This window comes from Saprolegnia diclina (genome assembly GCF_000281045.1).
Source record: "Saprolegnia diclina VS20 unplaced genomic scaffold supercont1.12, whole genome shotgun sequence".
Taxonomy (NCBI): Eukaryota; Oomycota; class Saprolegniomycetes; order Saprolegniales; family Saprolegniaceae; genus Saprolegnia; species Saprolegnia diclina.
In genome coordinates, this window is record NW_008246079.1 from 822,948 (window position 1) to 843,480 (window position 20,533).

The 20,533-nt window shown below is 60.8% G+C and overlaps 8 protein-coding genes across 8 annotated transcripts; 7 read left to right on the plus strand and 1 right to left on the minus strand.

Moving 5' to 3' along the window:
- Window positions 1-57: 57 nt before the first annotated feature.
- On the plus strand, window positions 58-4,924 carry SDRG_04952 (hypothetical protein). The gene is made up of 9 exons (XM_008610646.1): window positions 58-2,260; window positions 2,319-3,140; window positions 3,182-3,425; window positions 3,468-3,679; window positions 3,723-4,060; window positions 4,108-4,248; window positions 4,298-4,363; window positions 4,416-4,484; window positions 4,527-4,924. The coding sequence occupies exons 1-9, from the start codon at window positions 67-69 to the stop codon at window positions 4,830-4,832; spliced, it is 4,392 nt and encodes a 1,463-aa protein (XP_008608868.1). The 5' UTR covers window positions 58-66; the 3' UTR covers window positions 4,833-4,924.
- A 116-nt stretch (window positions 4,925-5,040) lies between these two features.
- SDRG_04953 (hypothetical protein) lies at window positions 5,041-7,253 on the plus strand (the record flags this gene model as incomplete). The annotated part of the gene is made up of 3 exons (XM_008610647.1): window positions 5,041-6,044; window positions 6,092-6,430; window positions 6,488-7,253. 3 exons carry the CDS (start codon window positions 5,041-5,043, stop codon window positions 7,251-7,253), a joined length of 2,109 nt encoding a protein of 702 aa, XP_008608869.1.
- A 114-nt stretch (window positions 7,254-7,367) lies between these two features.
- Window positions 7,368-9,746, plus strand: SDRG_04954 (hypothetical protein). The gene is made up of 5 exons (XM_008610648.1): window positions 7,368-7,731; window positions 7,784-8,086; window positions 8,135-8,324; window positions 8,393-8,697; window positions 8,769-9,746. The coding sequence occupies exons 1-5, from the start codon at window positions 7,408-7,410 to the stop codon at window positions 9,702-9,704; spliced, it is 2,058 nt and encodes a 685-aa protein (XP_008608870.1). The 5' UTR covers window positions 7,368-7,407; the 3' UTR covers window positions 9,705-9,746.
- A 568-nt stretch (window positions 9,747-10,314) lies between these two features.
- On the plus strand, window positions 10,315-11,492 carry SDRG_04955 (hypothetical protein). The gene has a single exon (XM_008610649.1). The coding sequence runs from the start codon at window positions 10,418-10,420 to the stop codon at window positions 11,432-11,434; it is 1,017 nt and encodes a 338-aa protein (XP_008608871.1). The 5' UTR covers window positions 10,315-10,417; the 3' UTR covers window positions 11,435-11,492.
- A 268-nt stretch (window positions 11,493-11,760) lies between these two features.
- On the minus strand, window positions 11,761-14,318 carry SDRG_04956 (hypothetical protein). Its single transcript, XM_008610650.1, has 15 exons — window positions 14,275-14,318; window positions 14,188-14,225; window positions 13,968-14,140; window positions 13,810-13,919; window positions 13,685-13,758; window positions 13,577-13,639; window positions 13,466-13,525; window positions 13,143-13,417; window positions 12,966-13,086; window positions 12,826-12,921; window positions 12,693-12,781; window positions 12,590-12,643; window positions 12,381-12,534; window positions 12,028-12,334; window positions 11,761-11,983 (listed from the first exon to the last, which is right to left on the minus strand). The coding sequence occupies exons 1-15, from the start codon at window positions 14,294-14,296 to the stop codon at window positions 11,811-11,813; spliced, it is 1,809 nt and encodes a 602-aa protein (XP_008608872.1). The 5' UTR covers window positions 14,297-14,318; the 3' UTR covers window positions 11,761-11,810.
- Window positions 14,319-15,039: 721 nt separating this feature from the next.
- Window positions 15,040-16,778, plus strand: SDRG_04957 (hypothetical protein). The gene is made up of 6 exons (XM_008610651.1): window positions 15,040-15,288; window positions 15,333-15,611; window positions 15,659-16,042; window positions 16,090-16,233; window positions 16,287-16,502; window positions 16,552-16,778. The coding sequence occupies exons 1-6, from the start codon at window positions 15,049-15,051 to the stop codon at window positions 16,645-16,647; spliced, it is 1,359 nt and encodes a 452-aa protein (XP_008608873.1). The 5' UTR covers window positions 15,040-15,048; the 3' UTR covers window positions 16,648-16,778.
- Window positions 16,779-16,929: 151 nt separating this feature from the next.
- Window positions 16,930-17,708, plus strand: SDRG_04958 (hypothetical protein). The gene is made up of 3 exons (XM_008610652.1): window positions 16,930-17,334; window positions 17,384-17,441; window positions 17,487-17,708. The coding sequence occupies exons 1-3, from the start codon at window positions 16,958-16,960 to the stop codon at window positions 17,658-17,660; spliced, it is 609 nt and encodes a 202-aa protein (XP_008608874.1). The 5' UTR covers window positions 16,930-16,957; the 3' UTR covers window positions 17,661-17,708.
- An 841-nt stretch (window positions 17,709-18,549) lies between these two features.
- Window positions 18,550-20,327, plus strand: SDRG_04959 (serine hydroxymethyltransferase, mitochondrial). The gene is made up of 4 exons (XM_008610653.1): window positions 18,550-18,661; window positions 18,731-19,339; window positions 19,402-19,585; window positions 19,644-20,327. Exons 1-4 carry the CDS (start codon window positions 18,587-18,589, stop codon window positions 20,264-20,266), a joined length of 1,491 nt encoding a protein of 496 aa, XP_008608875.1. The 5' UTR covers window positions 18,550-18,586; the 3' UTR covers window positions 20,267-20,327.
- Window positions 20,328-20,533: the final 206 nt, after the last annotated feature.

Sequence of the window (20,533 nt, forward strand, 5' to 3'; positions counted from 1 at the left end):
GTTGCGGCATATTCCTGGCAAATTCGAGAAATATTATAATTGGTTGTCGTTTAAATTCGATCTTTCATGGCGGACGACGAGAGCAGCAGCGACGCGCTAGCCTTCGACTCGTCGACCGAAGCGACGATCCACAACGTGGACCCGATCGAGGTGCAGACCTTCCAGCTCGTCTCAGAGCTGCTCTCGCCCGAGGTCGACGAGCCCGAGCGCATCCGCAAGATGAACTGGCTGGCCGAAGTGCTCGAGAAGGCCGAGGCCGCGTTCCGCCAGACGCAGCCGAGCCCTGGACGCCGCGACGGCCACCTCGTCGGCCACCTCTTCCGCATCCTCGACGACTTTGAGGACTTTTACACGATGCTCGAGCGCAAGCTCCAGGGCGACGCGGCCGACCGCGTCCGGAACGAGCGCATGAACGCAGCCGTCTGCCGGCTCTTCCTCGCAACGTCGCCTGTCCACACGCGCTTGATCGTGCGCACACTCTATGAAGAAGACGTTCTCGAGCGCGTTTGTCGCTGGGCCGAGGGCGCGCCCGGGCCACTCCCGCCGCATGGGCTCCAACTGCAGTGCTACGCGGCCGGGCTTCTCTCGGTGGGCCTCCGCGACCGGTCGATCGCCGACACGGTCGTCAACCACGCGACGCTGCCCGTGAGCTTGCTGCGGCGGTCGCGCTACTACGCCATGGCGCTCGAGAACGAGCGGGCGATGGCGCTCGAGTACATGCAAGCAATGCAGCAGAAAAAGCTCGTAAAGAACAGCAAAAAGCCGAGCAGCGCGAGTACGCCGACCGCGGCCAAGCGGCGCAAGCTCTCGATCGACAAGACATCGCTCGACGACCAGAGCACATCGTCGACGTCGCTCGCCGGGTCGGACATTCCGGACCGACTCGTGCACGGACTCCAGGACGACACGCTGTCCATGACGCCCGAAGACATTGCACGGCGCCATGAAGAGCCACCAAAGCAGCTCTTGCTCCTCGATCTGCTTTACTGCCTCGAGTGCCTTGGTCTCATGGGCGAGTACCTCGAGCTCCTCGCGCCGGCGCTCAAGGAAGACGTGCTCGGCACGATCCTTACCTTTCTCCATAGCCAGCACCCGACGCTGTGGTCGGCGACGCTCAAGCTCACGTCCCACTTTCTGGCCCACAAGAAGTTTGCATTTTCGTTTCTCGATGCGGGCGGTCTCCAGCTCGTGCTCGGCCGCCAGCGACCGGACGAGGTTGCGCTCCTCCACCGGTCGATGAGCATGTGTCTGCACGGCTTTGCATCGTCGTCGGTCGTCATGGAGACGATCTTCCGGCGCGAGACCGACCGCAGCGCGCTCCTGCTCATGGCGCTCACGCTACTCGGGAGCCCGCACGAGAAGGCGCGCCAGAACGCGGTCGTCTTCTTCGGGCTCGTGCTGCCGTTCCGGTCGGCGCTCGAGTTTTTCGAAGCCAACGACGGCGTCTACATCCTTCTCAACCTCATTCGATCGGGGAACGCGCCCAAGAACGCGGTGCAGCGCCAGCTTGCGCACGACGCGTGTCTCTGCTTGCGACAGTACGTCCGCGTGCACTTTGGACTCCTGGTCTACGCGCTGCGGCGCAAGCTCCACGGCCCCAACAGCCGCATGCCCAAGCTCTCGCCGTACAAGCCGATCGACATTGACGACAAGAGCCATGAGACCCAAGTCCTCCTCTTTGAGAAGCACGGCAAAGGCTTGAAGGACACGAAATGGGTGCTCGGCCTCATGCATCTGCGGGCGCCGCTCGTGCTGCTCGAAGTGCTCAACGTGTTTTGCAAGCAGTCGTCGCGGGACCTCGACCAAGAACCGACCTCGTACCGTGTCTGGCTCGTCGAACGCGCGCAGTTTTCGCTCCAGGCGCTGCGGCTCCTCACGCTGGTGCACCCGCTGATCGCGCCGGACGTTTGTGCGACGACGCTCGCCGACGGACGCAAGAGCGGGCTCTCGATCGTGCTCGAGTGCGCGATGAGCACACATTTCCGGGACGGCGACATCGTCCGCGACGCCCTCCACGTGCTCGGCAACTGCGTCTACCCGCCCATCAAGGCCAAGCCAACAGACACCCACGAGTCGGCGGCGGTCAAGAGCATTCTCAAGCTCGCACGCGACAAGAGCGCGCTCAAGGTCTGTCTCTCGCTGCTTCGGTACAAGCGGTCGCTGCAACACGCCGACAGCGTCCGGTTCTTGGCGGCACGCGCGCTGCTCGGGCTCTCGCGCGACCGTCACGTGGCCCAGATCCTCGAGCAAATGCAGATCGGTGCGCTCGTATTTTTTCTGTTGAGGTTGCGTTTTCGAGATTGAGATTGAGATTGTAGGCCAACTCTTGTCCGACTTGATCCGGCACGACCCTGTGCTCGAAGAGAACGCCGACATTCATCTGCGCTTCAAGGATGTCGCGCTCGAGCTCATCTCGCACGTGACGCACCGCGTACCGAGCTCTGCGATCCACGAAGCGACCGACCCGACCGTGCGCAAGATTGAGAAGGCGAATATTGTCGCGGCCACCCACATTACGTACAACCCGAACGACCTCCTGCTGTTGATCCACGACCATCTCAAGGCTCACGGGCTGACCGCCGCCGCGGACGCGCTCGAGACCGAAGCGCAGCTCAAGCAACACGCGTCGTCGGGCCCCGGGAGTCCGCACAAGCCCCAAGCGTTGCGACGCACCAAGTCGTCGACGAACGACGACGCGCTTCTCTCGCCAAGCACGTCGCCGCGTCCGAGCAAGCGCGCCAAGGCGGACGTGAAGCTCGGGCGCGTGCTGTCGTTTGCACAGCGCAAGAAACACGTGGCCCGGCAGCTCACGGCGCCGCATTACTTTGAGAAGCCTCAAGCGGACGTCAAGAAGAAGGCGGTCAAGCGCGACGTCAAGACGACAACGTGGCTTGACAATGTCGTGCGCCAGTACTGCCGCGAGCAGCACCGGCAGTGTCCGAACCCGGTCGCAATTGTACCGCCATTCTCGCTCGCGTCGTCGACGCCGCACGAGTGCCCGGACGTGGCCTTGTCGGCGCCAGCGTACACCAACATTAGCAACAGCCTCGTCGTCCGGAGCGCACTCGGCAGTACGCATCGCGTCGACACGGGCATGACGCGCTTTGCGTATGGTCGCCACCGCGCCTTCCGCGTCGTTAGTACGTATATTTGATTGCGAAAAGCGCTCAGGCAGCCGTAGGTCACGGCACGGATGTGACGGGCGGGCTCACGGCGGCCACGTTTCTCTCGGTGCCGCGCGACCGCCATATTGTACTGGGGACGGACCAAGGCGAGCTCGTGTACGTCAACTTGGAGCAGGACGCGGTCGTCGGGCGCTGGCAGTGCCACCCGAACGCGGGTCCTCTCACGAGCATCGCGACCAACGAGCACACGCGACTCGCCTTCTCGCATGCGAACCCGCTGATCCTCACGGGCACGTCGCGGTAAGATCATGCCAAGAGAACGATGCGTCACGAGGTGTGTAGGCTCTCGCAGTACGTACAGGCGACGATCGGGCTCTGGGACCTCGGGCGTATGGACACACCGCGCTGGACGCTCCCCGGGATGCGCGCCGGAGCCTTCAACTACGCGGGCGATCGGGTCGTCGCCATGGCGTACGAAGCGGCGACGCACGCGCCCTTTGACCCGTCGATCGGTAGTCCTGTGCGCGGCACGGCCATCTACGAAGTCGAGACGGGTACGCGGTTGGCATTGCGACATTGTGGGTCATCGAGGGTTAGGGTCCATGCTCGCGCAGCTCGAAGACCCAGTCCGCCCCTCGGGTATTTACGGCGACGCGACCAACTGTGTGTTTTCGCCCTGCGACACGACGGTGCTTGCGGACGGGATGCTCTGGGACCTCCGCGTCTCGCGTGCTGTGCACCAGTTTGACAAGCTCTCGAACGACGGGTTTGGCTACTTTCACCCGAGCGGGAATGAGGTGCTTGTCAACTCGGCGGTCTGGGACCTCCGCACGTTCAAGCTGCGGCGGATGGTGCCGGCTCTCGAGCAGAGCCGCGTCGCGTTCAACCACAATGGCAGCGTCCTGTACGCCTACTCGCCGTTCGAACCGCTCATGGTCCGTCTCGCGCGATGACGATGGCGCGTCTGAACAGAAGCCTGTAGAAGGAAAGTTCCAAGAAGTTGCTCAAGCACAAGACATGGTTTCGAGTCCTCGATGCGCGCGACTACAAGGACATTTCGACCGTCGACGTCGAGCGGCCGATCTACGATGTCTCGCTCAACTACCAAGAGACGCTGCTGGCGGTACGACTCCGCTACCACTTAGATGAAGGCTATACGGCAGTTGTTGTAGATTGTCGAAGGCCGGTACCTCGACTCGGTCTACGGGGAAGACACGCCCGTCTGCCGCCTCTACGAGGTCTCTCCAAGATGCGTGTCCCAGAGGACTTACGTCTTGCATTGCACAATAGGTCGGCCGCAACAAGCCGAACGAAGCCGACTCGGACCTCGAAGACAACGTTGAAGAGTCGGAATCGATGGTGCGTCGACTCGCGCATGCCGTAGCATCATGGATGATGTAGGAGGACGAAGATTTCGAGTCGACGTCGAGCTTGGAAGAGGAAGAAGAAGAGGACGACGACGACGATGAGGTGCTAGAGCCCGGTGCCAATGGCAGCCTGAGCGACGACGATGACGACGATGTGCTGTCGGACGACGCCGACTCGGACGACGGCGCCTCGTCCCAGGGCTACGACACGGAAGACCTGCACGCGCTTTTGCGTCTCGAGATCCCGGACAATGCGTACTTGACGTTTGGCAGCGAGTACGACGATGACGACGAGGACGGCGACGATGAAATGTCGGACGACGACGAAGACGACGAGTAGTTAGTTGTCTTTTTTACAACTAGTAACGCGCCCACGCCTCTTCTATGCGCCTCATATAAATTATACATATCTCTTATCTCTTAGCCGTTGGGACAGGCGCCATGGCGATCTTGGTCGGCGCCAAGATGGCGCGGGACCACAACATGGCACCCCGCGCAACGGTAGCGTCGGAGGATGCGGCTGCTATTTCCAGCATACTGCCTTTGGCATGAGGTCGCCGTGGGCCGCTGCGGTCCTTCTGCTGGAGCTCAGTGCTGTGCGCTCGTGTGTTCACCACCAGGTGCTCGACACGAAGAGCGTCACGTCGCCGCAAACTTATTCCCGCCTCCGCGGCAACGACCACCGCCGGCTCCAAGACGCCGTGTACAAGCCACTCCGGCTGCAAACATACTTTGACAATGCGACGTTGTCGCAGCTCAGCGCAGCCAACCAAGTGTTCCTGACGCAGTTCCTCGTCCCTGCTGCGGTCGCATTCTGGTCGCAAGCTCTCCACGTCGTGCCGGTCGCCAACGGCCTCGCCGCGACGCGCACGTGCACGAGCGTCTCCAGCGCGGGCTGCGTCTCGGTGCAAGCGAACCAGCTCTGCGTCGACATGCCGATCCCCGAAGCCCACTTTGCACCGACGCCGCTCTGCGACGCGAGCAGTGGCGTCTGTTCGGTGTTGGGCGAGAAGAACACGCCGCTTCTCAACACGGACATGCTGCTGTACGTGCGCGCGGCGACAACGACCAACTGCGCGAGCAACGTGCTTGCGTACGCGACGTCGTGCCAGCGCGACCAGCTCGACCGCCCGATCTTTGGCATGATCAACTTTTGCCCCAACTTTATCAACCCGGCCCAGCGCGCGGGCCCGATCTTCAACCAGCAGCTCACGACAGCCATGCACGAGATGGCGCACGCGCTTGGCTTCTCGGCGGCGTCGTACCCGCTCATGCGGCTGCCGGACGGTACGCCGCGCACGCCGCGCACCACCGGCGGTCGTACCGGCCCGACGGTGCCGATGCCGGGTGTCTGCAACGGCGCGACGACGACGACGACCAGCACCGCCTTTCCGAGCAGCTCGACGATCATCTACCGGACGCTGCGCGGTCGGTCGGTCGCGACGATGGTGACGCCGGCCGTCGCGCGGTTTGCCCAGCAGTTTTTCAACTGCTCTAGCGTACCGGGCGCCGACCTCGAGAACAACGACCCGGCCTGCCTCGGGTCGCACTGGTGCGTACTTTGGTTGGAGCAAAGGCGTCACGACGATGGTGGTGTAGGGAAGAGCGGCTCTTTCCGCTCGAGAGCATGTCGCCAGTCCTCAACTACAACGGCAATGCGTTTACAGCATTGACGCTCGCGTTCTTTGAAGACTCGGGGTGGTACCAGCCCAACTACGCGATGGCGACGCCGCTGTACACGGGCATGAACCAAGGCTGCTCGTACACCACCGCGCCGTGTCTCGCCAAGGGCGTCGCGGTCGACAATGATCTATTTTGTGCGAGCATGACCGAAGCGTGTGCGCCCGCGCTGCTCGCACGCTCCAACTGCGCACGGGCCAATTACTCAAGTGCGCTTCCGTCCATCTATCGGTACTTTCCGACCATCACGGACGGCGGGTACGGACGTGAGATCTGAGATCTGAGATCTGAAATCTGATATGGTGCCCATTGTAGCACCAACATGTACGCCGACTATTGTCCGCTGAACGCAGGGTACACGAGCGGCGACTGCAGCTTCACATCGAACCTGCTCAAACTGCCGTGGAGCACGATCCCGGCGCTCGGTGAAGTCTACGGCACTGGAAGTCGGTGCGCCCTCACGACGCTGCGGCAGAGCGACATGAAGGGTGCGACTGTGACGGGCCGGTTTGCGGGCTGCTACGCCATGCGCTGCAATATGTCTACGACACCACCGACGGTCCTCATCACGGTGGCGCAGACCGCGACCGTCTCGGTCGTTGTCACGTGCTCGGAGAAAGGCCAGGCCGTTGCGGTGCCGGGGTTCACCGGCGCCATCTCGTGCCCCGACCCATTTGTCATTTGCGACCTCGGCAGCTGCACACCGAGTTGCAGTGATACGGCCATGTGCATCAACGGACGCTGCGTCTCGGCGACGACGCCGCTTCCAGTGTCGTCGACGCCGCCGGCGACAACGACGTGCGGACCTGCGTCGACATCGATGCCGGTGAGCGGCCCCGTGCCGGCCAGCGACCCAACGCTGGGCAATACACCAACGCCCGTGACGACGCCGACGGGTGGTAGCAGCTCGGGCGACTCGGACGTGCCAATTCCGACATTGCCCGTCACGCTCGACCCACCAACGACAAATACGACGTCCACGCCACTGGGCGAGACGCTCCAGACGGGCAGCGCGTTTCGCACAAAGTTGTCTGCGCTTGGTCCTCTCTTCGCCCTCGGTGCCTTTTACTGGGGCCTATAAAAACCAATTTTTAAACCAATTTTGATTTCCCATGAAATCCTGTGCCGTGGTGCTGCCACGTATCTTCCCAACCTGAAACGACTCGACAACTCCTGCCCGACATATTAATACGCGCACGTGTTGAGACAAAACGAGCCAACCGACGTGACCGAGCATGCGCGTCACGAGTCTCTTGCTTGCGGCAAGCGCCGTCGCCGCCCACCAGTGCATTCACAACGCACTCTCCGCCCACGAGCTCCGCACGGTCTCGAGCCAGAGCTACGACAACCATCCGTTCGACGTCGCCTCGCGCCGTCTCGAGGCAGCCGTCGACGCGGCGTCGGCTGCCATTCAAGTCGCCGCCTCGAGCTACAAGCCGCTGCGCATCACGCCCATCTTTGACAGCGAGAGCTTCGGCGCGCTCTCGTCCGACAAGAAGCAGCTCATCGTGAACCAGCTCGTGCCGGATGCGATTGCTCATTGGCAGAGCGCGCTTCAAGTTCGTGCTCTATCACCACTTTTGAAGAGACAACTTGTCTTTGTTTCGCTAGGTCATCCCGATCAACGGCACGTGGTATGCCAAGCGGCAGTGCACGTCCGTGTACAACACGGTGCCGCCCGTGTGCGCCAGCGTCGCCGCGTCACAGACGTGTTTGGACCAAGTGATTCCGCCGGCGCACTACGGCTCGATCCAAGTGTGCTCGAGCTGCACGTCATCGGGCTGTACCTGCTCGACGCAAGCCGGGGGCGCCGGTGTCACCAACACCGACTATGTCCTCTACGTTCGCGCAGTCCAAACCACCCACTGCGGCACGTCGGTCTTGGCCTACGCGACAAGCTGTCAGCAAGACCAGGTACGATGGTGTTTTCATTGTTGGACTATACCATTAGAAATCATGTAGTACGACCGGCCAACCATGGGCATGGTCAACTTTTGTCCCAACAAGCTCAACACGGCGACGTCCGCGTACGAGTTGCAGCTCGACACGGCGACGCACGAGCTCGCGCATGCACTTGGCTTTACGGCGCAAATGTACGCGTACATGCGCAACGCTGACGGCACGCCACGTACCCCGCGGGATGGCACGACCGGTACCGTTAAAAAGATGCAAAAATGATGCAAAAATGATGCAAAAATGATGCAAAAATATGATTTTTAGGGCAACCGCCGCTCTTGACCAACTACAAGTGCCCGAACGGTGTCACGGCGTCGGCATTGATGTTGCCGAGCACGAATACGATGCAGTTCTTTACCGAGCGCGGCCACGCGGTCGCCAAGCTCGTGACGCCCAACGTCCTGGCGTACGCCCAAGCGCACTTTGGCTGCCCGACATTGAACGGCGTCGAGCTTGAAAACCAAGATGCTGGTGCGTGCTTTGGGAGTCACTGGGAAGAGCGGATCTTCGAGCCCGAGATGATGAGTCCGCTCCAAAGCTACCGCAACGCCCAGTCGGGGCTGACGCTGGTACAATATTGTCTTTTTTTCGATGGACCCTACCCCTCGTTCGAAAAAACGATGCAATTATTGGCGTGTAGGCGTATTTCCAAGACTCGGGGTGGTACCAAGTCAACTTTACAAGCGCCGAGCCCATGTACTGGGGGGCACGCCGCGGCTGCAGCTTTGCCATGGACAACTGCGTCACATTGAGTGCATCCAATGGCACGAGCACGGCCAACGTGCCGGATCACTACTGCGTCGATGAGAAGATCGATGCGTGCACGGTCGACCTCACGTCAAGAGCGTTCTGCACGCTCTCAACGTCGACCTCTGCGATCCCGAGCTACGCCCAGTACTTTACGAATGCGGCGCGCGGCGGCGCGTCGTTTCCCGATTATTGCCCGATTTTAGCCGGGTACGCCCAAGGCGACTGCCGCATTAGCTCGAATTTGCAACACCCGACCAACACCAACATCAACCTCCTCGGCGAGACGTACGGCAGCAGCAGCTACTGCCTCAAGTCGACGCTGCTCTCGTCCAACAATGGCGGGTGGCGCCTTCCGGACCGCACGACCGGGTGCTACACTGTCTCGTGTACGAGCTTGGTGCTGACGATCACGGTGGCCGGGCCATCGGGCACAATTACAAAGACGTGCTCGCAGAAAGGCCAGGAGCTCACCTTTGACGCCTCATCGTTCACCGGCACGCTCTACTGCCCGGACCCGTTTGTGGTCTGCAACACGGGGCAGTGCGCGCCGGCGTGCGGTGCCAACGCTGTTTGCGCCGGCGGGTCGTGCGAGTGCTTGGACGGCTACACAAAGGCGTCGAGTACGGCGTGCAACCCCGTGTGCCCGAACGCGTGCTCGGGCAACGGCGCGTGCGACACGGCCAGCGCGACCTGCAAGTGCAACAGCGGCTTCACGGGCGCGAGCTGCAACACCACCGGCGTCTCGACCAAGAAAGGCAACGACGCGCATGGCGTCGCCCTCGATACGCTCGCGGTGGTCGCAGCCGTCGCCCTCCTCCGCCTGTAGCCACTTCGACGATTGTAAGCAAAAACGACAGATTCTAGTCTAGTCGATGATCACTAGAGTGGTGCTCTGCGGTAGAGGCCAACATGCGTCGCACGGTTGTCGATGCGCGTGGTGACAGACCTTGTCGGTCGAAGGGTAGAAACATGCAGCCTGCTGACGCGGTGCGCTGACGCGCCACGCACCGGCAAGCTTGGGTGGTGGCGGGCTCTCTGGTACGAACCGTCGAGAGAGATCCCGCACTCGTGGGTCGTTCGAAACGCCGTCCTAGCAGCACCATGCACCCAGGACACCCTCGCTCATTGACGGCCTTCGTAGCCCTCGCTTGTAGCTGGCAAGTGCCAGGTCTCGTCGCTGCCGCAGCAATTGCACCGCCGTCATTAATACCGTCGGCCTTTGCCGGGTTCGAAGCGGCGTCTCTTCGCGGACCGCCTTTCTGCGGTACCCACGAGCACTGAATTTCCTTCGTCAACATCGCCAGGCTCGACTATGAATTAAAGTATACCGAAGTGTGAGTGTTGGTGGTCGTCTCTCGAAAAACATGTGATTTTCGATTGCAATGAGAGAGTGGACCTGAATCGGCGACGCTGATTGGCTCGCACGTGGCGGACCGGGCGGCTGTGCGTTACAGCTTCCAACGGGCCAAGTCTCTGGCAGGACGCGACCACCAACTGCTTCGAGAGCAGACGCCACTTGCTACATCAGCCTCTCTGGGCATGGGCAGCACTGTCTCCGCATACGACTTGCCTGCTGCTGACCACCACCATTCTTCGATCGTCCGGACCATGGGCATGGCGGCAGTCGAGACGAGCATGACCCACGCCGGCGCCGCGAGCTTTCTCCAGCACGCCGACGTCATGATTGCGTCCGTCGACGACTCGTACGAGGGCGGCCACCGCCACACCAAGTACATCATCCAGGTCACGGAGCGCGGCCACGGCCACTTCGTTGTCGCGCGCCGGTACTCGCAGTTTCGCGTGCTCGCCGACGCGGTCCGCTCGATCCTTGCGCGCACCAAGACGCGCGGGACCAAGTCCAACGCGGCCCACGACGTGGCCTGCCTCGCGCTCCGCGGGTTTCAGTTTCCGAGAAAAATGATGCACTTTGGCTTCCTCGGCACGCCGTCAACCGCGAAAGAAGTGGTGTTCGACCGGCTCCGGCAGCTGCATTTGTACCTCCAGACGCTCTGCCACGTTCTGCGCACCTTCCACTGGGAGCCCTCGTCGCAGAAGCTCAATGCGATGGCGCGCGACCAGGCCAACATGCTTGGCCGGCTCCTCCACGGATTCCTCGCCGTGCCAGCCTCCTTTGGCACCAACCCTAGCGCGTACGTACACACGAACCCGATGTGCCGGAACCTGGCGGCCGTCTACTGCGCCCAGCACCCCGTGCTCCAAGAGAACGCATCCAAGAAGCAGCAGGAGTTCGCCGTGCAAGCCGCCCACCGCGCCAAGCCGTACGCGACCATGATCGACACGTACGGCTCGACGCTCGAGGCGCAGTGGCACCCGAGCGGCACGATGCGGTCGTCGCGCGCGCCGTCGTACCCGGTCTACAACCCCAGCGTCAAGGCGTCCGTGGTGCGCCCTAGTATTGTGTTTTTACACCATGACGACCCGGCGTCGTCGCTCCAGCTGCAGAACAGCAGCTTGCTCTCGATGGACGACGACATTCCGCTACTCTGCAGCTCCGACTGTGGGTCCCCCCGCGACACCATCTTCCTTGGCGATTAGCAGCCAAGACCACCTCCTTGTCCTAAGTTATATCAAGCTGTACTATTGTCTGTTGACACGCTGGCCTTTCCGAGTTTGCCCTTGATGGCGGCAACACCGCAGGCACCTACGTCCGGACCTACTGCTGGCCATACCCATCTGGTGGTGAGTAGGCTCGCGGTCGCACGCTTGATACCGACCCTGTTCATGGCGTTTGCTCGTCTCGGTGCTGGTGTGACGCCTGCACCGACCGACAGTTGCAGTGCTCCGATCGACTGGTAGATGCGAAGACTCGCGCATGAATGCCAGGGTCGATGGGGTGCCAACGGCATGGCGATGTCGACTCAGGAGATGATCAGATACGATCTTGAGGTTAGGGGAATGCCTTCGCATCGGTTTACGCCAACGTCTCGAGCTCGGCTTGGAGCGCAACTTCCATCGCAAGCTTGGCGAGCTGGTCTTCGTTGAGCGTATCGCCGTTGGCCTGCTTGCCCTTGATATCCTGGATCTGCTTGAGCTTCTTCTGGACAGCCTTGGCCTTCTTGGCCTTCTCCTCCGGCGTCAGCACCACTAACCGCTCGGTGAGGCTGGAGTCATGGCGGATAGATACTTACCCTTGGCCGCAGGCACGGCAACCGAGGCGAGGAGCTCGGCAGCGGCCTTCTCGATCTCGGCCTTGGCGGCCGCAGCCTCGATCGCCTTCTTCTTCTTCTCGGCCTTGCTCGGCTTCTTGACGACCGGCGCGGCCATGCCAGGAATCACACCCGAGCCGCCGACAGTCTTGACAGGCGCGTACTTGTTGCGGTCAAGCTTGCGCGCACCCGTACCTTCTTCCCGGCGGAGCATCGCGGCGAGCGCACCGGTCGAGTTGGGCGGGCGGTACGCCTGGCGCACCGGCGCAGGCGGCGCAATCGTGGCTTCCTACAGCCACGAGATACATGGTATGCAATCGCAGTGGAGAACCCACCTCTTCCTTGGAGCGCGGCGTCGCCGGGCGGTTGGGGTAGACACCCGCCGCCGCGGGGCGGAACTGGAAGTCGTAGATCTCACCTCGCGACTCGGACACGACCGGGCCAATACCGTCGTACTTGAAGATCTTGAAGCCGTTGTCGACGCGGACGCTACACGTGACGCGCAAATCGTCAGCGATCCAACGCTCCCTAGAAGTAGAGCTACCGAGGAAAGGTCGTCGCGGTCGCAAAGTAGCGCGAGTCGGGCGACCAGCCATGCCTACACCCTATCATCAACACACAATATCGTCATGTTGTGTGTGACGTACACAGTGGCGCATTCCGACGTCGCGGACCCGAGCTTCTTGAGCTTGTTGCGATCCCAGAAGTCCATGTGGCCCGGCAAGTTGCCAAACCCCTAATCCTCGATGTCAGCCTGCAGCCTTTCGAGACGAAGCGTACGGCAAGGCAGAGGAACCGACCGTGGGGACTCCAGCTGATCGTGTTGCGCGAGGCCGCGCCAAACTCAAACACGGGGCACGCCTGGTTGTCGTAGAGCTGCACACAACATGTTAGCGACCAAAGATTCGAGTACAATGTACCGTGGCGTTGGCCGGCATCGAGCCCGCGAGCACGACAAAGCCGCGCGACGTCGGGTCCCACTGCACGTCGTGCACAGGACCTTGCTTGGTCACAGGAATGCTGCAGTCGTACTGGCCGTCACTACCATACACAGATGAAGCCTTTCCACGAGGCGAGGGCTAGGGCTATGTCGGAACCTCTGGAGGAAGAAGAGGTTGGTCTCGCCGTAGTATGACTTGCCCGACGTGTCGACGTCGGTGCTCGTCTCGATGATGAGCGCCGACCCGTTGGGTGCCCACTTGAGCTTGACGTCTTGGGCCTTGTAAAAGCTTTTGAACGCGACGTGCGACTGCGCCGTGTTGGGCGGGAACGGGTAGACGCGGACGCTCGCGGGCTTGCCCTTCTTCTCGGGCACGAAGAGCGCAATCTTGTACGGAATGCTGCCCGGCGCGACGCTAAACTTGGCCGTGTTCTACTCGATACATTGATACGATACGTTTCAAAAAGCATGACGATGTACCTCGAGCACGATGTTGCCAATGTTGCCCGCGCCAATCGCGCGACCATTGTACACTTGGACCTAATGCGATGACGCCGATAAGATGACGCATGCGAGGAAGGTAGAGCGTACGCCGCTGCCGCTGAGGCGCGCGGCAATCGTTTCGTCCGAGCTCCACTGGATCGACGGCCAGTGCTACGACCAGTACTAAGCAAGACGAGCGAGATGGGAGGGACGTACGTCACGCGTGTACGTCTTCTGGTTGAAGCGCGCGATGATCGAGCCGTTCGAGACGTCCCAGACAATGAGGTTGCCTAGAAGAGGGCCGTGGTGGTTGATCGAGTAGGTCGTGGACGGGATCGTACCGTCGGTCGAGTCCTTTACCGGGCGCTGCCACGTAACGAGCTGCGTCGCGAGCGGCGACCAAGCAACGGCCTGGATGCCCGGGTTGGCGACTTCAACAAGTACCTCGTTCCTGCAAGCGGTGTGTAAGCGATGGCAGAACGAGTGGATGGCGACGTACGTCTCGGTGGCGCGGACGACAAAGCCGAGCTCCGTCGAGATGAACGCAGCCTTGCTACCGTCGGGGCTCATAAACATGTTGTCGCACGTCGAGAGCGTGGCTTCGGCCTCGATCTTGCGCAGCGCGAGATCGTCGGGCGTCACGGACGGCAGGCCCCAGAAGGGCTCGACGCTCTAGTCGCCGCATGAGACGCCGTCACCAGCGCATGTAGATGCAGTACCGTCTTGCCACGGACGTAGAACTTGGTACGCGGTGCTTCTACGCAGGCGCGATGTCATGCACCGGCGGCGCGGTCGAAGCGACGTACCTTGCGCTTGAGCTTGGGCCATCGCGCTGATTTTTTGTTTGGTGATGAAGCCAACGGCTCTGATCAAGTCCGCCGGACTTAACAGAGACTATCACAGTAAATAATGCCATACGAAGAGTGATGGTGGACATAAAACAGTGTTGTTTGAGGGCGCGCTGCCGGAGCAACTAGCAAGGCCAGCACGCCAAATAAGGTCTCTCTAATCACAGCGCTGTACACGCATTTCGCCATACACTGTCTTTCGAGGGTAATGCTCAAAACAAGCAACTGCAAGCACCGATTCCAGCACCGCAGATTCACCTTTCGTCCCTTCTCACAGTACCTACTACCGCTATTGCAGTACCGAACATCGTCGATACCACGCGTGTAGCCGAATTCGCTCGCGAAACTGCTTGAGCGAACAGCTGCCAACGCCCTCTTCGCGCCACGGGTGCGTCTGCAACGAGCAGCGTTGCCAGTTCGATCAATGATGGATGCGGGATTGGCCCACGACTATGGTCAAGACAATGCTTAATGCTGGCGAGTGCTTCTATTCACTTGGCTATGGTCGACGCCACACGGCCACGTCATCGCTCGCTCGGTTTCTATGCAGCGTTGGCGTTGTGTATCTTTTGTGGCGGGGAAAGCACGAAATAGTGTATGCCGTTTGGCCTGTCGATCGCACTTAATCGGATATCGGCGTCCACGTGGGTGGGGCCATTTGTTTTTACACTTGGGGTTTGTATCGGAATAAAAACGAATGACAAGCGGCGCCATTTTGAAAGTGGCAAAAGCATGAGCAGCGAGCTCCGACGGCGCAAGACGCCGCTGCAAGTCGAGACCAGCGATGCGCCGCTGACACCGACCAAGTCGAGCGCGTCGCCAGCGACGGTCTCTGTCGGCAACGCCTTCCGCGCCAGCCGCGAACACGGCTACGATGGGCTGCTCCTCTTCAAAGAAGAGCCACGTCAGTTCCTCTTTCTCTTCCTCGTCGTCGTCGCCGTCGCGCACTACTCGTTCACGCACGACTCGGACGTACGCGTCTCGTTGCTATCGATACGGTGCTCATGGTAGCGTAGGACTTTGAGCTCAACGTCCGCAACGGGCTCTGGTCGGCAAGCTTTATCTTCCTCGCCTACTGCTTTCTCCAGACGCGCGACGGTCTCCTCGTGCGCCCGCATCCTGGCGTCTGGCGCATCGTGCACGGTCTCTCGGTGTTGTACCTTCTTTTGCTGGCGGCCTTGTCGGTGCAAAACCTGGCGTCGGCGACCGCGGCTATCCGCGTGCTCTTTCCCGAAGTGGGCACGAAGGCCACGGCCAAGCCGTCCGCGCCACTGAACTGCGAGATCAATTCGACGGTATGACACGACTCTTTTTACTAGACAATATGTACATTGGTGTGTAGACCTTGTATCGCGGCGTCTCGAGCATCTGGTTCCTCGCGCACGTCACGGGGTGGTGGGGCAAGATGTGCATGTTTCGCGACTGGCGCTTTTGCTGGGTCCTTGCCATCGCGTTTGAGCTCCTCGAGCTCATCTTCCAGTTTGTGATCCCCGACTTTCGAGAGTGCTGGTGGGACTCGCTCTTCATGGACCTCTTTGGCGCCAATTTTATTGGCATGTGCCTGGGCCGCCTCACGCTCAAGTACCTCGAGACCAAGGAGTACGACTGGTCTGGTAACAAGGGCGACAAGCGGGGCTATGTCCGACGCGCGCTCAGCCAGTTCACGCCCTTTAGCTGGTCGCGTTACGACTGGGAAGTGTTCTCAAGCTTCAAGCGATTCGCGCTGGTACACACCACCTCGTCATCGTGCTTCGCCACTTAGAGAATGCGTAGGTCGCGGTCGCGGTCTTTGTGTGCCTCCTTGTCGAGCTCAACGCGTTCTTCCTCCTGAGCACGCTCAGTATTCCAAAGGAGAGCCATATCAACAAGTACCGGCTCTGCCTCATCTTCATGCTGGGCCTCCCCGCGGCCTCCGAGGTAGACATCATGAATCTGCAGGCTCTGAAGACGCTCATGGCGACAATGTCTAGTACTTTGAGTTTATCACCAACCCGGCGTGCTGGCGCCTCGGCCAGAACGCGTGGATGATGTGCAGCATCGGCGTCTTTGAGGTCCTCGTCTGGGTCAAGTTTGCCGACGGCCTCGTTGGCACGTCGACGCCGCCGCCGGACGTGTACCTCCCGCTCTTGGCCTTTAGCGCGCTCTTCTCGCTCTGGATGCTTCTCTTCTTTAGCCAGCGCAAGACCGTACGTGGCGCATGGCAAGTTGAATGGGTTGCTGAGTGGCTTCGACTAGGACAAGCCGTCGACGCACCGCCTCACGCTCCTCGACGTGCTCTTTTACATCTCGTTCACGCCGCTTCTGTATTTGACCAAGCAGTGGGCGTACTGAGCGCAAGCCGCCGCAGTCGACTGCGGGCATAGATGATGCAAATGTACATGCAGCCACGCGTTAGCTCTGCTTCCTCCTACGATGCTATTGCAGTCTGTGCAAATGCATAGATCTATGGTCATGCTACTGCAGATCTAGGACCATGCACCTTCGTGGCTGCGCAGGACGGGGCGCGCTCGCTGGGCGGGCGAGCTGGGTGGACGAGCCGGCCGCGGTGGTGGCAGCTCGGGCAGTTTGGAACGAATAACGCAATCTTTCCGGATATGAGTAAGGCGCCGGATACGGTGCCAGATCGACGAGGAGGCAAAGAATGGAGGTCGAGCCGACGGTCGCGGACGCCCATGACGACGCCGAAGAGACAGCATGGCTGGTCGACGTCAAGAAGATGCACAAGGAGCTCATGAAGCACGAGCTGGCGTGGCCCTTCCTCGAGCCCGTGGACCCCGTGAAGCTCAACATCCCCACGTACTTTCAGATCATTGAGCGGCCGATGGACCTCGGGACGATCCAAGGCCGGCTCCAGCTCACAGCGTCCGGCGACGACCACGACGAGATGGTCAATGTATTTGGGCCACCCGCGGCCATGACGTCGTACGGCTCCATCGACGAGTACAAGAACGACCTGCTGCTTGTGTTTGACAATGCGATCAAGTTCAACGGCGACGATGGCCGCATCGAGTCGGTCGGGTACGCGTCTACCATTCGTGCTTGGCCTCCATGCTCACGAAACCTGTAGGAACATGGCCAAGCGCATGCGCCAGCACGTCTTGACGCGTCTCGCGTCGCAGTTCACGGTCGACACACTCGATTCACAGGCGTGCTCATCACGGCTCGGATAGGACGCCAGCTTGACGTGGGAAGAAAAGGTCGAGCTCAACTTGCTTCATAAGAAGATCGCAGACGCCAAGGCCCAAGGCGTCCGCGAGCGCTGGAAGAAGGAGTCGTTCGTGGCGCGTTGGAACCGACAAAAAATCGAGTTCCGGAACCAAGTCGCCATGCAGGCCAGTCCGTAGCCGTTGATGCAGGTGGTCATATCGTTAATTTTGCTTCTTGTGCGCGGCTTTGTACAGCAGGATGGGATGCAAGCATGGCTTCGCGGCGTCCCATGGAGCACCCTCGATCTGGCTGGCCTTTCTCTGCACTAGTCGGTCTGACCGCCGCCGCCCTTCCTCAGCTCCGCCAAGGTCGACACGCAATGCATACGGTCAATACCAACGACCTTTATGACCAGCGATGGAGTCGTCGATAGAGTCTGTGCTCCATCTGATAGAGCGCACGCATCACAGATGCCCACCCACGGCCTCACCACGACACAACTACGCAGCGTGTGAGCGACGACAAGCTTCCTGCACGTCCTCGCTGGTCATGGTCTCGCTGCTCGTTGAAAGGAAGGCCTCTTGTCGCTGCATATAGCAGACACGAAGAGCGTCGTCGCCTTGCGCACGTCGCCGCCCGAGGCGCCCGCTCCACGGCCCTGAATGGCGTGCGAGCGCGCAACGGAGAAAACAGTGGTGGCGACGTGGGTTCGATTTGGGTGGCGCTTCTGGTACGCGGAGCAACATGCGGTTGCCGGAGGGCCCATGCACCCATCTTCTTGGTCGACGTCGGCGCCGCCCTCTCCTCGCTGCATGGCATCATGTGCCAGCGTCTACCTCGACGTGGCGGCCATGCAGCGTCATCGCCAAGATGACGGGCAGGGATGCGCCCGTCGTGATTACCAAACGGGAGCCCACTCGTCTCAGGTGATTTGCCACTGACTACGCCGATCCTAGTGCAACGCTGCGCGCGCTTTGATTGGCCCGCGCCTGCTTGGCAGTTTCTGATTGGCGGATATCCTGTCGTGTGGAAATCTTCCTTGAAGTAGTGGGCGGTATACAAATGCCAAGTCAAATGGATTTTCATTTTGTGGTCATTTTCGCTTTTGCCCCGCTGCAGAAAGATGCTCGCGATGAAGAAGCTCGTGGCCGCGCTCCCCGCGCGCCAGCTCCGCGCGTCCTCGACCGCCAGCCTCCAGGTACGTCCTCAGCATGAGGAGGAGGAGGATGGAAGCGAGGACGTGAGGTTGACGGCCGTATGTGCGTAGTGGGCCAAGGACATGAACAAGCCGCTCAAGGAGACGGACCCAGTCCTCTTTGACATCATCGAGAAGGAGAAGCAGCGCCAGCGCAACTCGGTGAGCTTGATCGCGTCCGAGAACTTCACGTCGCGCTCGGTCTACGACGCCCTCGGCTCGGTCATGTCCAACAAGTACTCGGAAGGGTACCCGGGCCAGCGCTACTATGGCGGCAACAAGTACATTGACCAGGCCGAGCTTCTCTGCCAAGAGCGCGCGCTCCAGGCCTTCAACTTGAACCCGGAAGAGTGGGGCGTGAACGTCCAGTCGCTCTCGGGGTCGCCGGCCAACTTCCAAGTCTACACGGCGCTTCTCCAGCCCCACGATCGCATCATGTCGCTCGACTTGCCCCATGGCGGCCATCTCTCGCATGGTTTCCAGACGGGCACCAAGAAGATCTCGGCGACGTCCATCTTCTTCGAGAGCATGCCGTACCGCTGCGACGAGTCGACGGGCTTGATCGACTATGACACGCTCGAGAAGAATGCCGAGCTCTTCCGCCCCAAGCTCATCGTGGCTGGCACGAGTGCGTATGCGCGCCACATTGACTACGCGCGCATGAAGCAGATCGCCCAACAGGTAGCATTCCATCTCTTTCATATTCCTCTAAGTATGGTCATCTCATCGCGTTCCTCCTGCAGAACAATGCGATTCTCTTGGCCGATATGGCGCACATCTCGGGCCTCGTCGCCGCGGGCGTCGTGCCGTCGCCGTTTGAGTACGCCGACGTGGTCACGACGACGACGCACAAGTCGCTCCGTGGTCCCCGCGGCGCCATGATCTTCTACCGCAAGGGCGTCCAGAGCGTCGACAAGAAGGGCAAGGGTACGTCCCTCAGACATTATTGCAAGGATGAGGTTCTCATGCAATATATCTGCTGTAGAGATCAAGTACGACTTGGCGTCGCGCATCGACTTTACGGTCTTCCCGGGTCTCCAGGGCGGCCCGCACAACCACACGATCTCGGCGCTTGCGACCGCGCTCCTCCAGGCCCAGAGCCCGTCATTCATTGCGTACCAGAAGCAGGTGCTCGCCAACTCCAAGGCGCTTGCGGGCCGCCTTATGGAGAAGGGCTACACGCTCGTCTCGAACGGCACGGACAACCACCTCTGCCTCGTCGACCTCAAGCGCTCCAAGGGCATTGATGGCTCGCGCGTCGAGTTCCTCCTCGAAAACGTCAACATGGTCATCAACAAGAACACGGTGCCGGGCGACAAGAGCGCGCTCGTGCCCGGCGGCATGCGCCTCGGCGCGCCCGCCCTCACGACGCGTGGCCTCACGGAAGAGGACTTTGTCCAGGTCGCCGACTTGATTGACGAAGGCGTCAACCTCGCGGTCGCGATCAGCAAGAAGGTCACGGGCAAGAAGGTCCAGGACTTCAAGGACTACATCACGGCCGGCAACGCGGCGACGGACATCGAGGCGCTCGAAGCCAAGGTCACGTCGTTCATGCGCAGCTTCCCCACGATCGGCTTCGAGGAGGAAGACATGACGTACCGTGATTAGATGGAAGTCGCCTAGATGTACAAACAGAATGACCTCGTCGTGCGTCTCGTACCTCCACCAAGTCTTTTTGCTGCCGCCGACCAAGAATCCGCAAGGATCCAAGCACCAACCTAGTCGTAGCCGCAATACGAGGGCCCACAGCATACACGTTTGGCTCGTGGTATCAAGAGGCAGCGACACTGGTGCGGACGACTTGTCTGCCTTCACGCTGGGCCGATTGTGCCACCGGACGTCCTGTCTACTGTCCCCGGTGCTTCCTGCGGTGTC

Bases quoted from the DNA above. Each gene is read 5' to 3' on its own strand.
- SDRG_04954 (XM_008610648.1), top strand. From the start codon at position 7,408: ATGCGCGTCACGAGTCTCTTGCTTGCGGCAAGCGCCGTCGCCGCCCAC. The intron at 7,732-7,783 runs GTTCGTGCTCTA...TTGTTTCGCTAG, and splicing joins ATTGGCAGAGCGCGCTTCAA to GTCATCCCGATCAACGGCAC. The intron at 8,325-8,392 runs GTACCGTTAAAA...TATGATTTTTAG, and splicing joins CCCGCGGGATGGCACGACCG to GGCAACCGCCGCTCTTGACC.
- SDRG_04952 (XM_008610646.1), top strand. From the start codon at position 67: ATGGCGGACGACGAGAGCAGCAGCGACGCGCTAGCCTTCGACTCGTCG. The intron at 2,261-2,318 runs GTGCGCTCGTAT...TTGAGATTGTAG, and splicing joins CCTCGAGCAAATGCAGATCG to GCCAACTCTTGTCCGACTTG. The intron at 4,485-4,526 runs GTGCGTCGACTC...TGGATGATGTAG, and splicing joins TTGAAGAGTCGGAATCGATG to GAGGACGAAGATTTCGAGTC.
- SDRG_04957 (XM_008610651.1), top strand. From the start codon at position 15,049: ATGAGCAGCGAGCTCCGACGGCGCAAGACGCCGCTGCAAGTCGAGACC. The intron at 15,289-15,332 runs GTACGCGTCTCG...ATGGTAGCGTAG, and splicing joins CGTTCACGCACGACTCGGAC to GACTTTGAGCTCAACGTCCG. The intron at 16,043-16,089 runs GTACACACCACC...GAGAATGCGTAG, and splicing joins GCTTCAAGCGATTCGCGCTG to GTCGCGGTCGCGGTCTTTGT.
- SDRG_04955 (XM_008610649.1), top strand. From the start codon at position 10,418: ATGGGCAGCACTGTCTCCGCATACGACTTGCCTGCTGCTGACCACCAC.
- SDRG_04958 (XM_008610652.1), top strand. From the start codon at position 16,958: ATGGAGGTCGAGCCGACGGTCGCGGACGCCCATGACGACGCCGAAGAG. The intron at 17,335-17,383 runs GTACGCGTCTAC...CGAAACCTGTAG, and splicing joins GGCCGCATCGAGTCGGTCGG to GAACATGGCCAAGCGCATGC. The intron at 17,442-17,486 runs GTCGACACACTC...CGGCTCGGATAG, and splicing joins GTCTCGCGTCGCAGTTCACG to GACGCCAGCTTGACGTGGGA.
- SDRG_04956 (XM_008610650.1), bottom strand. From the start codon at position 14,296: ATGGCCCAAGCTCAAGCGCAAG. The intron at 13,640-13,684 runs GTACGTCCCTCC...TACTGGTCGTAG, and splicing joins AGAAGACGTACACGCGTGAC to CACTGGCCGTCGATCCAGTG. The intron at 13,526-13,576 runs GTACGCTCTACC...TCATCGCATTAG, and splicing joins CGCGCCTCAGCGGCAGCGGC to GTCCAAGTGTACAATGGTCG.
- SDRG_04959 (XM_008610653.1), top strand. From the start codon at position 18,587: ATGCTCGCGATGAAGAAGCTCGTGGCCGCGCTCCCCGCGCGCCAGCTC. The intron at 18,662-18,730 runs GTACGTCCTCAG...GTATGTGCGTAG, and splicing joins CCTCGACCGCCAGCCTCCAG to TGGGCCAAGGACATGAACAA. The intron at 19,586-19,643 runs GTACGTCCCTCA...TATCTGCTGTAG, and splicing joins CGTCGACAAGAAGGGCAAGG to AGATCAAGTACGACTTGGCG.